The sequence below is a fragment of the Carassius carassius genome, chromosome 27, assembly GCF_963082965.1.
Source record: "Carassius carassius chromosome 27, fCarCar2.1, whole genome shotgun sequence".
Lineage (NCBI taxonomy): Eukaryota > Metazoa > Chordata > Actinopteri > Cypriniformes > Cyprinidae > Carassius > Carassius carassius.
The window spans coordinates 3323639-3337062 of record NC_081781.1 but is presented as its reverse complement, the minus strand read 5'-3'; the positions used below and the strand labels follow the sequence as shown (position 1 = coordinate 3337062).

At 33.0% G+C, this 13424-nt stretch overlaps 1 protein-coding gene across 2 annotated transcripts; it reads left to right on the top strand.

Moving 5' to 3' along the window:
• Nucleotides 1-242: 242 nt before the first annotated feature.
• jdp2b (Jun dimerization protein 2b) lies at nt 243-4400 on the top strand. Of its 2 annotated transcripts, none has more exons than XM_059512149.1 (4): nt 243-458; nt 2295-2491; nt 2880-2984; nt 3750-4400. In XM_059512149.1, the coding sequence occupies exons 2-4, from the start codon at nt 2297-2299 to the stop codon at nt 3921-3923; spliced, it is 474 nt and encodes a 157-aa protein (XP_059368132.1). In that variant the 5' UTR covers nt 243-458; nt 2295-2296; the 3' UTR covers nt 3924-4400. The 2 variants fall into 2 exon arrangements, with proteins under 2 accessions (XP_059368132.1, XP_059368131.1); XM_059512148.1 differs by having other exon boundaries at nt 246-458; nt 2292-2491.
• The last annotated feature ends 9024 nt before the right edge of the window (nt 4401-13424 follow it).

Genomic DNA, 13424 nt, shown 5'->3' with positions numbered 1-13424 from the left:
ATAGTAGGCTAAAATACTTTTTTTTTTGAGCAGCAAATCAGAATATTATATGGATCTATGAAGGAAAAACTTTTGACTGGAAGTGAATTCATAATAGAATTCATTTTCTAAACATAGTTTAATTCGTTTTCTCGTGGGTCTCGTACTGAAACTCGAGTTTCCTGAAGCTTCATTACAGAAAGATAAACAGATGAGCTCATCGTGTTGTGTTGTTTGTGTTTTGATGGGATATCCCGCGTCGGTGGCTTCACACAGGGAGTCCCACGCTGCTGTGTTGTGTGTTGTTTGGTTGCTAGGGGGCGGGGCCTATCTATTCTTTTTAGAACGGCTGCTGGCGTCACGCGCGGAGAGTTCCGCATTCCACAGCCCCAGACATACATAAACGCGCTGATGCAACGGGAACAGACGCGCAGACGAGCTGAACGGACGAGCAGCCGCCAACTCACAGCACCGAACAAGTAAGTGCTTTATTCTGCTGCTATTATAATGCATGTACACTGTTATCTTAGAGATGGATTAGACATGACTACATCAGGCGCGTTGTAAAGGTCAAACATACGGATCAAATAAACAGATGCACTTAAGATGATTTTCTATTTATATAGGGACAAAACTGCATTGACAGTGAGATATAGGCTACTAATAAAACCTAGGGATGAGTTCAATTATATTCATGCATCACTGATATCCTGAATGTATTTTCTGTAACAGCCAGGTCATTTAATGCACTCTGAAGTACATTATGTACTGTACTTTAACTGTATTGTTGTGCGCAGCGTTTCAACCAGGAGTGCATTAGAGACTTTTAAATTCGATACATAATGATCTATACGCATTATAAAAGATGGAAATATATACATATAAAAGAAAAGTTATTAAAGAAAGTTAAAAATCTTGCTTTTTTATATCAGGAGTCTCTGCTTTGCCCCTGAGTTTTGAGAGCCCTGGTTTTAATAAGTTAGTCTTGCAGTTATGCAACAACATATTCATATACTTATGTATTTATATATGCATTTTTATCATTTCAGTGTTATATTTGTACTTTGAAATTATTTTTTCACACTATTGTAGTCTGCTGCATAACACCTAATAACTTTTTCAAATACTGAGCATTTACTGCACCTCATGAAATATAGGCTTCATTTATTCATTATCGTCATTTCGTCCTAATGGTTTCTTAATGTTGAAAAGTGCTCTTTTTTGAACTTCTAATAGTCACAGGCAAAAAGAAATGTTAAATTGTCTCCATGCAGACGTGTTGCAGAAAAAGAAAAAAAGGAACAATTTGTTTTCAATCTTAGATTTCATCATTAAAATGTGTTTTTCTGAAGAACCTTGAAGAATGTAGCCAGAAGTTACTGCGAATGGCTTGAGGAGTTTTTCAGGATAGAAACGTTTGACTGTTACATAATCTTGTAATGGCCTTTACAGACAATTCACTAACTCTTTTAAGCCTCGGTTTTAAATATGTGTAGGTGTTGTTTGTGCTCTTGGGAATCTTGAAGTTTCCCTATAACTCTGTGAGAAGCAGATTTACAAGCACATCTACACAGTTTGTGTTCCTCTCATGGAAACTTCATTATTCTCTGTGGCTTTCCATTGGAGACAATACGCATTTTGACCTATCAGTCCATGTTATACTTCTTCCAAAGTAAAAACTCTTCTTTAAACTTGTAAAAATGTCACTACTAGTGTTTTCTTTAACCCTCTTGTAGTTGTCCAGTCATTTTGACCGGAGAAGGTTTTCTTTTCACTGAAAATTCAAGTTTATGGACTAAAACTAACTATAACATCTGCTTAAAAAATTATTCTTGCACTTTTCAGGATTGGCCTACAAGAAAATGCTTATAAGTTATGGCATATTAGTTTTATATATATATATAAATATTGCATAAAATAATTTTTATCAATCAGCTTGTTTTTTTTCTCTTTTCAGTTAGCACAGGTTTTGTAGTTCATATGCCTCATTGATCTGAGTTCATGCACCTCTGTTTTTTGATAGATTATTGCCAAAATGATCCACAAATTATGCTTGTTTGACTCTGAAATTGTGGTGCATGAGCTCAGATCACTGAGGCCTACAATCGATTATTTCCTAAAAGAAAATAAACGCAAAACCTGTGATAACTGTAAGAAAATTTAATCTAATCTAGCGTAATGAGTGATTTACAAGTAACTTTCAGGAAAGAATGATTCATATTCTTTGCAGTTGCACTTGTATGTGTAAATGCATTTTAAAATGTTACGCATGATCAACAGAAGTGCTGACATCTCTCTCTTTCTTTCTGAAGCAGCAATGATGCCTGGTCAAATCCCTGATCTGCTGATGACAGCCGGTTCTCTGCCCAGCGTCGGTCCTCTGGCTGGCATTCCCGCCACCACCCTGACAGACCAGCTAAAACTAGCAGAGCTCTACAGCCTCGGTGCGGTTCTGTCTCCTCTCATCCTGAACAGACACGCCAAGAGACCGTTCGACGTCATCAAGGGTGAGGTGAGAACAAAACATGACATTTAGCACCTACAGACATTCAGGGCCAGGTTCTGATTGCATCTGGTGAGTCAAATCGCAGATTGCATGTTACATGTTAAAAAAAATGCTGATAGGTTAAGTAGTTCAAAACATATGTGCAATAGCTGAGAAAGTGAAAGCATTACAATGTTCTTTTGTTTGAGAAGCTTCTTTGAAATCTCTTTACTGCCTGGTCAAGAGTGACACCTGGTGGACACAAGAGTCACCATTCCTGATAAACATACTGTGCATTATAAGAACAAATATAAAGCAGTTAAAAATGTAACGACAAACACTTTAGTGTAATTTTATTGTGAATAACTGAGTAAGCCTATATCTAAAGGAACACATTGGAACGTTCTGTCCGCAGGCAGGTGATGATGAAGAACGCAGGAAAAGAAGGCGAGAGAAAAATAAAGTTGCAGCCGCTCGCTGTCGAAACAGAAAGAAGGAAAGAACAGACTTTCTCCAGCAGGTGAGTTAGAAAATGTACAAAAGCCCGTTTGAGGATTTATTATCAGTCACTGAGGGGAAAGGAAAAGAAAAAGAGGAAAACTTGATTTTGCAGTGTTCTTGTTACAACTTTTTCTTTTATATTATATTAATTTAGCAAGTATATTGAATATTTTGTGCTTTTAATAATTAATTTGTTATAATGCAAAATTTTAAAATGAACTTTAAAACAATTTTATTAAAATATTTAAAATGACATTTATTAAAATCTAATACTTGTGTAACTATGCAAGGCATTGTAATGTTTTTATTTATTTATTTTTATTTTTTACCATTTTCATTATATTAATTGAAAGATAAAAAAAACTATTTAAAAAAATATGATGCTTGTGTAGGCCTAATTATAATGTATGCCATTTAAAAAAAAATAATTAATTATACCACTTCACATCTCACTTCATATCTTTTAATTATTAGTGATAGCTTAGATTTCATGGGATATTTGTGCTTCAAAACAGAGGAGTAATTAAAATGAATTAGTGCAGATAAAAAAAATAAAATTAATTATATATATATATATATATATATATATATATATATAAATATTGAGAGGTTACATTAAATATTTGTGCTTTTAAAAACTTATAATTATAGAGGACTTGACATAACCACTACCTAAAATAAGTAATAAAAATAAGTAGCCCAGGTACAAACATACTTTATTAGTATTCTCATATATCATATAAGGCAGTATGATTAAGCAAACACTCTTTGGTTGCTGCTCTAGGAGTCTGAACGCTTGGAGACGCTGAACTCGGAGCTGAAGTCTCAGATCGAGGAGCTGAAATCTGAAAGACAGCAGCTGATCGTGATGCTCAACCTCCACCGGCCCACCTGCATCGTCCGCACAGACAGCGTGAAGAGCCCCGAGAGCGACCAGCATGAAGAGCAGTCCGACTGAACACACCACAAACACACAGCTGCTGTCACTCAGGACACTAGCACAGGAAGAAGACCAAACAGTCGGGGACTTCTTGTAAAAATAACCAACATCCTGTCAGTCAATTTCAACGTGAAAAAAAGGGAGGAGATTTGTGTTGACAATAAAACAAACCTCCCTGAGATCATCCAAAAAGCTCCAAGACGTTTGACAGGCAGGTGTTGATCTGAGCGACTCCTCCAGCGACCTGCAGGTGGCGCTGTCTGATAAACTGTTCACTGACGCTGGCGTCTCTACGGACCGATTGTTTACTGTTGACGCGGTCAATTGTATATTGTACTATTTATTGTATGTACATTTTTATTGTGCTATCACATGATATGGTGAATTGTATGTGTTTTATCTCCAGGGTGTCTGTTGAACGGCCACTTTTGTTACCAAATAATGTTTCTTTATTACATAAAGCCACATTAAATAATGCCTATTTTTCAAATACAACTTGATTCATGATTTCTTTCGTTCTGCATTTTTTTTTACTGGTTGATCTTTAAAATACTTTTTATATAATTTTACAATTATTTATTTTTTAAAAGATTTATTATTTTATATTACAGAAAAATAAAATAACATTTTATATTATTTAAAAAATATTGTGTATTTAGTTACATATTTATTTATAATTTTTATTTAAAAAAATAGCCTATTCTTTGTTTTTATTTGTTAAAAATATTTTTATATATAACTTCTTAGTATTGTTTTAAACATTTAGAAATTATTTATTTACTTATTTAATATTCTGAAATATAAATATTACTTTAAAATAATATTATAATTCTAATTATTTAAATATTACATTATATATATTTTTTAATTTATTTAAAATTTACTTAGAAATATTATTTTATATTATTATTATTATTATTTTAAACAACTATTATTTTCTATATTTTATATGTTATGTTACTTATATAATATATTATATTATTTATTAAATAATTACTTATTAACTATTTAAATAAAAAAATATATATATTATTTATTTATTTATTAGGCTTAAGCATCCCATGACCAAACAGAAGACATGAGGTTTGGAGAATGGATTGATGGATGAATTTTATATTTTATTTGATGATTTACCCTTTTTATCTAACAAATGTAATGCATCACTCTTCAAAAACTTTCTTTTTTTCTCCTCTTTCACTTTCTTTTTTTTCAGTTAACTTTGTTTGTGGAAATAAGATGTCACAGAGAAATGAACCAGGTGATTTCCAGAGGTTTCCATTGACTTGCAGGAGTTTTCCACTGATCCTGTGGTTTTCTCCTTTCAGAATTTAGTCTATTTTATGCATTTTTCCACTATAGTACAATAACCCCAAATTGTATTTGGACATTTAAGACATGAATATATGTGTCCAAATACTTTTGCAGCGTTCAGTCTGAATGGCAGCTCTGTTGGTTTATCATTTGTGAAATGTTTGGCAGGAAAAGCTGAACACAGTGACATTCATGCCTTTGTACGTGTTGATTAGTTTGCATTTAGGGCCTCTTTGATGAAAACAGCTGAAAGCCGGCTTGAGTGTTCATTTTCTGTCTTTAGTTCTTTTTGTCACGTCAGAATTGGGTTGATCAGCTTTTCTTGAGGTCTGGCTTCAGACTTTCTCGCTCTGAAAGCTGCTTTGATCAAATGTCTGACCTTCTGCTCAGCAGTTTCCAGCCTTTTAAAATGCGTCTTTTTGGCAGAACATGTTTCTCACGTGGGAGGCTGTCAGAATCTGCTCCTCACCCTGTTTCTCCAAGCGCTTGAGGGAAAGAAATGTTGGTTGAGTGCCACTGAGTCCTACCTCAAGAACTGTGAGATTTCAACAGGCAGATCTGAACACAAACAGCTCCAAATCACTCATGAGAGCGACCGCAGTGACCTAAAAACAGCACTTCTTACACTGAGATCACAAATCCAGCTAATCTTATTTAACTCTCCAGAGTCTTTCACATATTTCACTATTTTAGAATGTCCATTTTTCAGCATCTTTTAGCATTTTTTTTCAGTATTTCAGTCGAGTATTCAGTTTTTCAATAATTTATTCTGTATGGTTCCGTATTATTATTATTATTTTATTATTTTTTTTATTTTATTATTTTATTATTATTATTATTATTCCGTATTATGGTTCTTATTATTTTCAAAGGTTATTTATGCAGGTCAGGTTGTCAGAATAATTTTTTTTAATCAGGTTATTCAGTCATTAATTTAATCTGAATGACATTGTTTTTGTACTCATCTATATTTCAGTGCTTCCTTCCTTCCTTTTTTCTTTTTCTTTTTTTTATTTCAGCATGTCTGTTTAAATATTACATTTATTTTGTATTTTAATTTTCATTATATCGGTAGGTTATTCAATAATGTAATATATTGGTATGTCAATATTTAATTTATTTCATAATTGAGTGTCTAATTAACTTACTATATTTTGGCAAGACAGTACTTGAATATAATTTTTTATTAAAATGTATAATTATTCCCTAATTCAATATCTGAATATGTTAATTTATTTGTATTTCAGTTTAATTTATTTGTCTGTCTGATTGTTTTATGTCATTGTTTCAGTATTTCTGCTTTTGCATTTTATTGTATATTTATTGTTGTTACTCATTAACATGACATTTTATATTTGTATTTTTTTTTATTTATCAATAAGGATATTAATATATATATATATATATATATATATATATATATATATATATATATATATATATATATATATATATATATATATTCCGAGCTGGAAGAGAACTGTCAGTCACTGGGAATCATGGGTAAGTGCTCTGATATTCCTCAGCTGGATTCAGGTGATTGTTTACTCGTGGCGTGACTTTTGTGTTGTTGTCTGTCTGGATGATGTTGATTGGTAAATTGACCAAATTTTTTAATGACCCTTACAATTCCAGTAAAAAAAGAGAAAAAACTCCAGAAAATTAACCTATGACCTTTAGTACGACTTACTAAAAACTGAACATCCCACACTCACAGCCTTGCTTTCAGCTGTTTCACATTAAAACATTTTTTAAATATACCAACTACATTATTTCTATATATATATATATATATATATATATATATATATATATATATATATATATATATATATATGTGTGTGTGCAATATATATATATATATATATATATATATATATATATATGTGTGTGCAATATATATATATATATATATATATATATATATATATATATATATATGTGTGTGCAATATATATATATATATATATATATATATATATATATATATATGTATGTGTGTGTGTGTGTGTGTGTGTCTTTACATGCTAATTTTGTCATATGTCAGTAAACACTAATCTTCCTGTCCTGCTCGTAGTGCATGCTCTTCAATTTCAATTTCACACGAGCATCAGATCTACATCACGTTCAACAGCAGCAGCTCTTAACCTATTAACCTTTTTGGCAAATTTAATGCATACTTGCTGAACAAAAGTATTAATTTCTTTCAAAACGGAAGTGTCACTGACCCCTCATTTTTGAAGGCTAGCGTTTGTATTCTTATGCTGAGCGTGCAGAATGCATCTGAACTGATCTGGAGGGAGCAAGCGCTCAGATGAGCATCTGTGGATGTTGACTAGTGATCTTTCAGAATTCAGTGCAAGGCCTTGAGAAGAAGCTTTGACTGATTCGTGATGTGTGTGTAGGTGGAGTATCCAGTAAGTGCAGCACAATAGCAAAATATCCATTCACATCTCTGTGGCTTCTCATCTTACTCACACACGCTGCCCAGCATACACGATGACTGCTGAAGATTAGGCGTTAAACGGCAAACAAACAAACGTGTTCAGTAAAGATGCAAGCGGCCTTCCCACACAGATCCCTAAAACCTTCAGAAAGACGCGCTCATCGTTTTCACTCCAAGCTTAAAATCATTTTGATTTTGTTTTCAACTTAAAGGCAGCAATTAAAGAAATAGTTTTCTCAGGCTTGACAGTTCAATTTTTAGTCATCCTCATTTTACTCATGAAACACAACAGGAGAAATTTAAGAAGAACACACTGCTTTTCCCATGCAATAATTATAAACGGGTAGCTTTTTAACTGCAGAAAAGTATCATCAAATATCATAGTTCACTTGACATATTCAAACACTGAGGTGCAAAAAAACACAGTAATGTTAGTAAACTGAAAAACATGGGATATTCAAACACTGACATACTGGAATAAGCAAAGAAACAAATATGATAAAATGACAAATTTATGTTACTAAAAGTGAAAAATATATAAATAAATAACATTATTATATATTTATGAGTTGTGTAATTTTATCATATATATTTATGTGTTTGCTTATTTATTTATAAATGATCATAATCGATATAAATTAAATATAAATTGTAAAATTTAAAAATAATAAAAACTAAAAAAAGCATGTTACTAAAAAAAAAATACAAAACAAATTCATTAATAATTACAACAAAAAACTACAAATATAAATAAAAGTGAATTTAAAATATTAATAAAACTATTATAGTATAAAAATAATAGTAAAATTAAACTGCCCCAAACTTTTGAATGTTAGTGTATATCAAATTTTGCTGATATTTTGTGGTTTAGTCTTAATTTCACAAACATAGAAACTATATATACGCTATATATTTCTAAGCGTCTGACAAATAAATATAAATGAAAATGTGCTATTGAAGCAAATGCTACAGTGCTCTGAATAGTAAGTTTTTATAATATGTTTTAGGAGTTTCTTGGCTGTTTTATCTGTGTTATATTTAGAAAGGTACTAGCATACATGTCCACTTCAGATCGAGCGGTTTGTTCTGTAAGAGCAATATTAATGTTATGCTTGCCTTAGCAAACAAGGCTAATAAGTTTCTGTTTCCTCCTCCATCATTGCATTTAAAGCAATCTCCAGCTCAGAAATCCCAGCAGTTCACACAGTTTCTCATGATGAGGAAAGCGAGAAACCATGAGGCCACTTTTATTGAAATTTCTGTGTCATTTTGGGGAAGGCTGTGTTTATGTGGAGCTCTGCTTTCACTGCTTGGCACTGGGCGGCAATTGCATCACTGACAGTAAATGCACTGTTTTTGGCGCCACTGGATTGTCAGCGGACTTCTGGTGGGAGATCTGTCACCAACGGCGTTTATGAAAATCTGCTGCTTAAAAAATTCTGCTGCTGTTGACCTTATGGTAATGTGGAGGGTGAAGTCATGTGGAATTTTTGAGCTTAAGTGATAGAGTGTATCAGTGCACCTGCTCAAATAGTCCACAGTAGAAGGGGAAGCACCTCTCTCACTCCTTCCCTCTCTCTCTTTCTCACACACGCTCTGTTGCTCTCTCTGCCTATCAATTAAATTTCAAATTCAGTTTCTTTCCATTTATTACTGCCATAACAAAAGATAACTGCAAAATAAGTTAAATGTAAGCAACAGTGTTGGGGAAAGTTAATTACATTGCTTAGTTACTTTTTATGGAAAGTAATGCGTTATGTTACTTTTGCGTTAGCCTACTTTTTAAAAATTAGCAGGGCTTGATTGTTTTGAATTTAAGAAGTTCTATTCATAGCAAATGTAAATGCCCTTTCACACCAAAAAGTGTAACGAACAAACCTCAGGCTGAAGGAAAAGTAAAGAGGAAGAAGGTTCCACATTCTTCAGCAATAAAAAAACAATGAAACACAATTGTTAGTTTATCTAAAGTCATTTTTGCTTATTAGTATGGTTGAAACTGGATCATCAAAGGTCGGCAAAAAAGACATTAATTAATCAAATGGGATTAGATACATATGTGTTATTTAACATATTTAATTATTGCAGGTTTGCATCATATTCTGAGTTTGCATTTCAGTGTTTTAATTGATGGATGCTAAATCAGGTTTTTTTGCGAGTGGGATGAATTAATGCACAATCACATTTAGTCTAGAACTACATCATGTTCACACAGCACACACAACGCTTCTGTACTTCCGATTTCTCCCAGTATGGGGACAGGAGTAGTAATGTCCGATTCGTGAACGAATCGTTCAATTTAACCGATTCTTCTTAGTGAACCGGTTGAACCAGTTCACAAAATCGAACTGAATCGTTTGAAACGGTTCGCGTCTCCAATAAGCATTAATCCACAAATGACTTAAGATGTTAACTTTTTTAATGTGGCTGACACTCCCTCTGAGTCAGAATAAACCAATATCCCGGAGTAATTCATGGACTCAAACAGTACACTGACTGAACTGCTGTGAAGAGAGAACTGGAGATGAACACCGAGCTGAGCCAGATAACGAACGAACACGCCCTCTGCTGGAGCAGTTCTCGTTCTCGAGTCAAGAACCGGTTGCATCGGTTTTCGGATCACGAGTACACTGAACCGAGAATCGTTACTGTGGACGCGTCCGATTTGAGAACCGATGAACTGATGATACTGCGCATGCGTGTAATTTTTTTATTATTTTGTTAAACATCAGATAAAATATCTATATTATATTTTGCTTTTTTTTTCAGATGAATGTTTCTAATCTGTATATTGTAGGTATAGGCCAAAATGATGGGATGTTGGACAATAATTCAGACTCTAAAGACTCTATGGACTTTAATAGGAATAAAGGATGATTTATGAAATATCTGTAGGCTACTGTATTTATAGTTAATGATGATACTTTCACAAATTGAGTTTGTAGTAAACAGAACATGAACACGAGCAACTGATGAAACTGAACTGCAGCACGTGCTGGTTAGAGAGATTCTCGTTCTCGAGTCAAGAACCGGTTGCATCGGTTTTCGGATCATCAGTACACTGAACCGAAAACCGTTTCTCTCGGACGCGTCCGATTCGAGAACCGAGGAGCTGATGATACTGCGCATGCGTGATTCAGGGTGAAGCCGACTGACTCACTGCGCGTCTGAACCGAACTGGTTCTTTTGGTGATTGATTCTGAACTGATTCTGTGCTAATGTTATTAGCGCGGGTAAAAAAAAAAAAAAAAAAGTGAAGTGACATTCAGCCAAGTATGGTGAACCATACTCAGAATTTGTGCTCTGCATTTAACCCATCCGAAATGCACACACACAGAGCAGTGAACACACACAAACACACACTGTGAGCACACACCCGGAGCAGTGGGCAGCCATTTATGCTGCGGCGCCCGGGGAGCAGTTGGGGGTTCGATGCCTTGCTCAAGGGCACCTAAGTCGTGGTATTGAGGGTGGAGAGAGAACTGTACATGCACTCCCCCCACCCACAATTCCTGCCAGCCCGGGACTCAAACTCGCAACCTTTCGATTGGGAGTCCGACTCTCTAACCATTAGGCCACGACTTCCCCGAGGGCTTAACAAATACATTGCAATAATGGATTATGTATAGTAAGTGGATCATAGTTTCTGCGCTGATGACACCTAATTTATTTACTTTATATCTTCAAGACTTAAATCCTCGTATGCACATTATTGTATTTCTACTTTCTTGTAAATTAAAAAGTAATGCGTTACTTTACTAGTTACTTGAAAAAAGTAATCTGATTACGTAACTCGCATTACTTTTAAAACAAATAGAATAGAAATATAATTGAAATAGAAGTAGGCTAGAATAAAAAAAATATGTAAAACAATAAAATATTAAAAGGAAACAAAACAAAATAAAATCAGTTAAATAAAACCTTTCCATATTCTCTGAGCTTGAGTGTTTTTTTAGTGTGTTTTTATTTTATTTTGTGTTGCTATGCAGCTGAGGTATCACTCTTAAAGTATTATTAAACAAGTAAAATAAAATAAAGTATTAAAATAAATACAATAATCTTTTATGGTTCATTCTTTTTATTTTCTTCAATGGGCAAATATTACATTAAAAGTTATTCAAAATTATATCATATCTGTTCTTAAATTGCTCTTGATTTAATATTTTAAATGTTGCTGTGTAGTTTTTATCCTATAAAGTTATTAACATGACTATTATTATAAAAAAAGATCATGTTTAATTCAATAAAATAAAAATGAATAAAAATAATAATTAAAAAAACAATTACTTATTTTCATATATTTTCTAATGAAAGTTTGAGTGGTATATTATTTTATTACTATAAAATTATTATTTAAACAAATTAAATTAAATAAAAAAAACTAAATAAAATTGTATATATATATATATATATATAATTATTTTTTTTTAAATTTAATTTGTTTAAATAATATATATATATCTTTTATTAAAAAAAATTTTTTAATATATTTTTTTCATATATTTTCTTAAGACAATTTGAGGGGTGCTTCCCCATTAAAACCTGCCACTTCAATGCTATGGCTGTGCAGAAGCTAATAATGTGTTTTTTAGCATTGTTGCTATAAAAAGACGCCACGTCAACAAGCAGCATGTTTATGAGAAATCATTCACGTCTGTAACAATGTTTAACACTTCTGTTATGGGTTTGTTCAGATCATGAGCAATAGGAATACTGACACTTCACTCTGTAAACAGCACTAATGAGTCTGTCTCTCTGTGTATCACACACAAACACACACACAGGCGTTCGGGATGCAGTCTGCCAAAATTACTACACAGCAAACTTGGCAGTATTAAATCAATTCACATAGAGTTAAATTAGACCGAGTTAAATTTAACTCCAAGAGCTAAATAGATGTTATAGTGGACCAAAACATATTTGGACTACAAACATAATTTTTGCTGAATCATCTGTAATTAGTTGGTGATTTTTTGTGGATATATTAAAAGTTATCTTCATACATTCTGAATATATATATATATATATATATATATATATATCCTTCATTTAAAAATTATAAATATTTTAATGATAAATATAATAATAAAATTACATATAAATAAAAAAATAAAGACACATAAAAATCCAGTCTTACCTCTCAGGTAGGTTTTTCAGGGTGTCTTGGAAGGGTGAAGTTTCTAAATCACAACTTCTTGCTACTGGGGTTCCTCAAGGCTCAGTGCTTGGACCACTTATTTTCTCCATCTACATGTCATCACTAGTATCTGTCATACAGAAGCATTGCTTTTCTTATTACTGCTATGCTGATGACACTCTCTACTTCTCATTGCAACCAGATGATCTGACTGTAGCTGTTTACATTGCAGCCTGTCTGACAGGCATTTCTAGCTGGATGAAAGACCATCACCTTCAATTTAAAGACCACGGACATAAAAACAGTTTCAAATGATTTTTCAGCCTTGTAATCCTCTGAACGCAAACTAGACGATTCAACCAGACCGAGAGACAAAACACTTGTTGATTGTAGGAAAGGTTTTAGAGTCACACGAAATCTCACAGAGACTCGAGATCAAACTTGACTAGAGAAGAAAAACAAATGGAGAACAGTCAAAGTTGTCAACTGGCTCTCCCGGCGCGCATACTGTTGTACAGTGAAAAACAAAGTATTAAAAAAGTGTATTGGTAATAATCTTTCTCAGTAATCTGCTTTTGTGGCATTTTTGTAGCTGCCAAGTTTCAGCTATAGAAGCACGCAACATCTG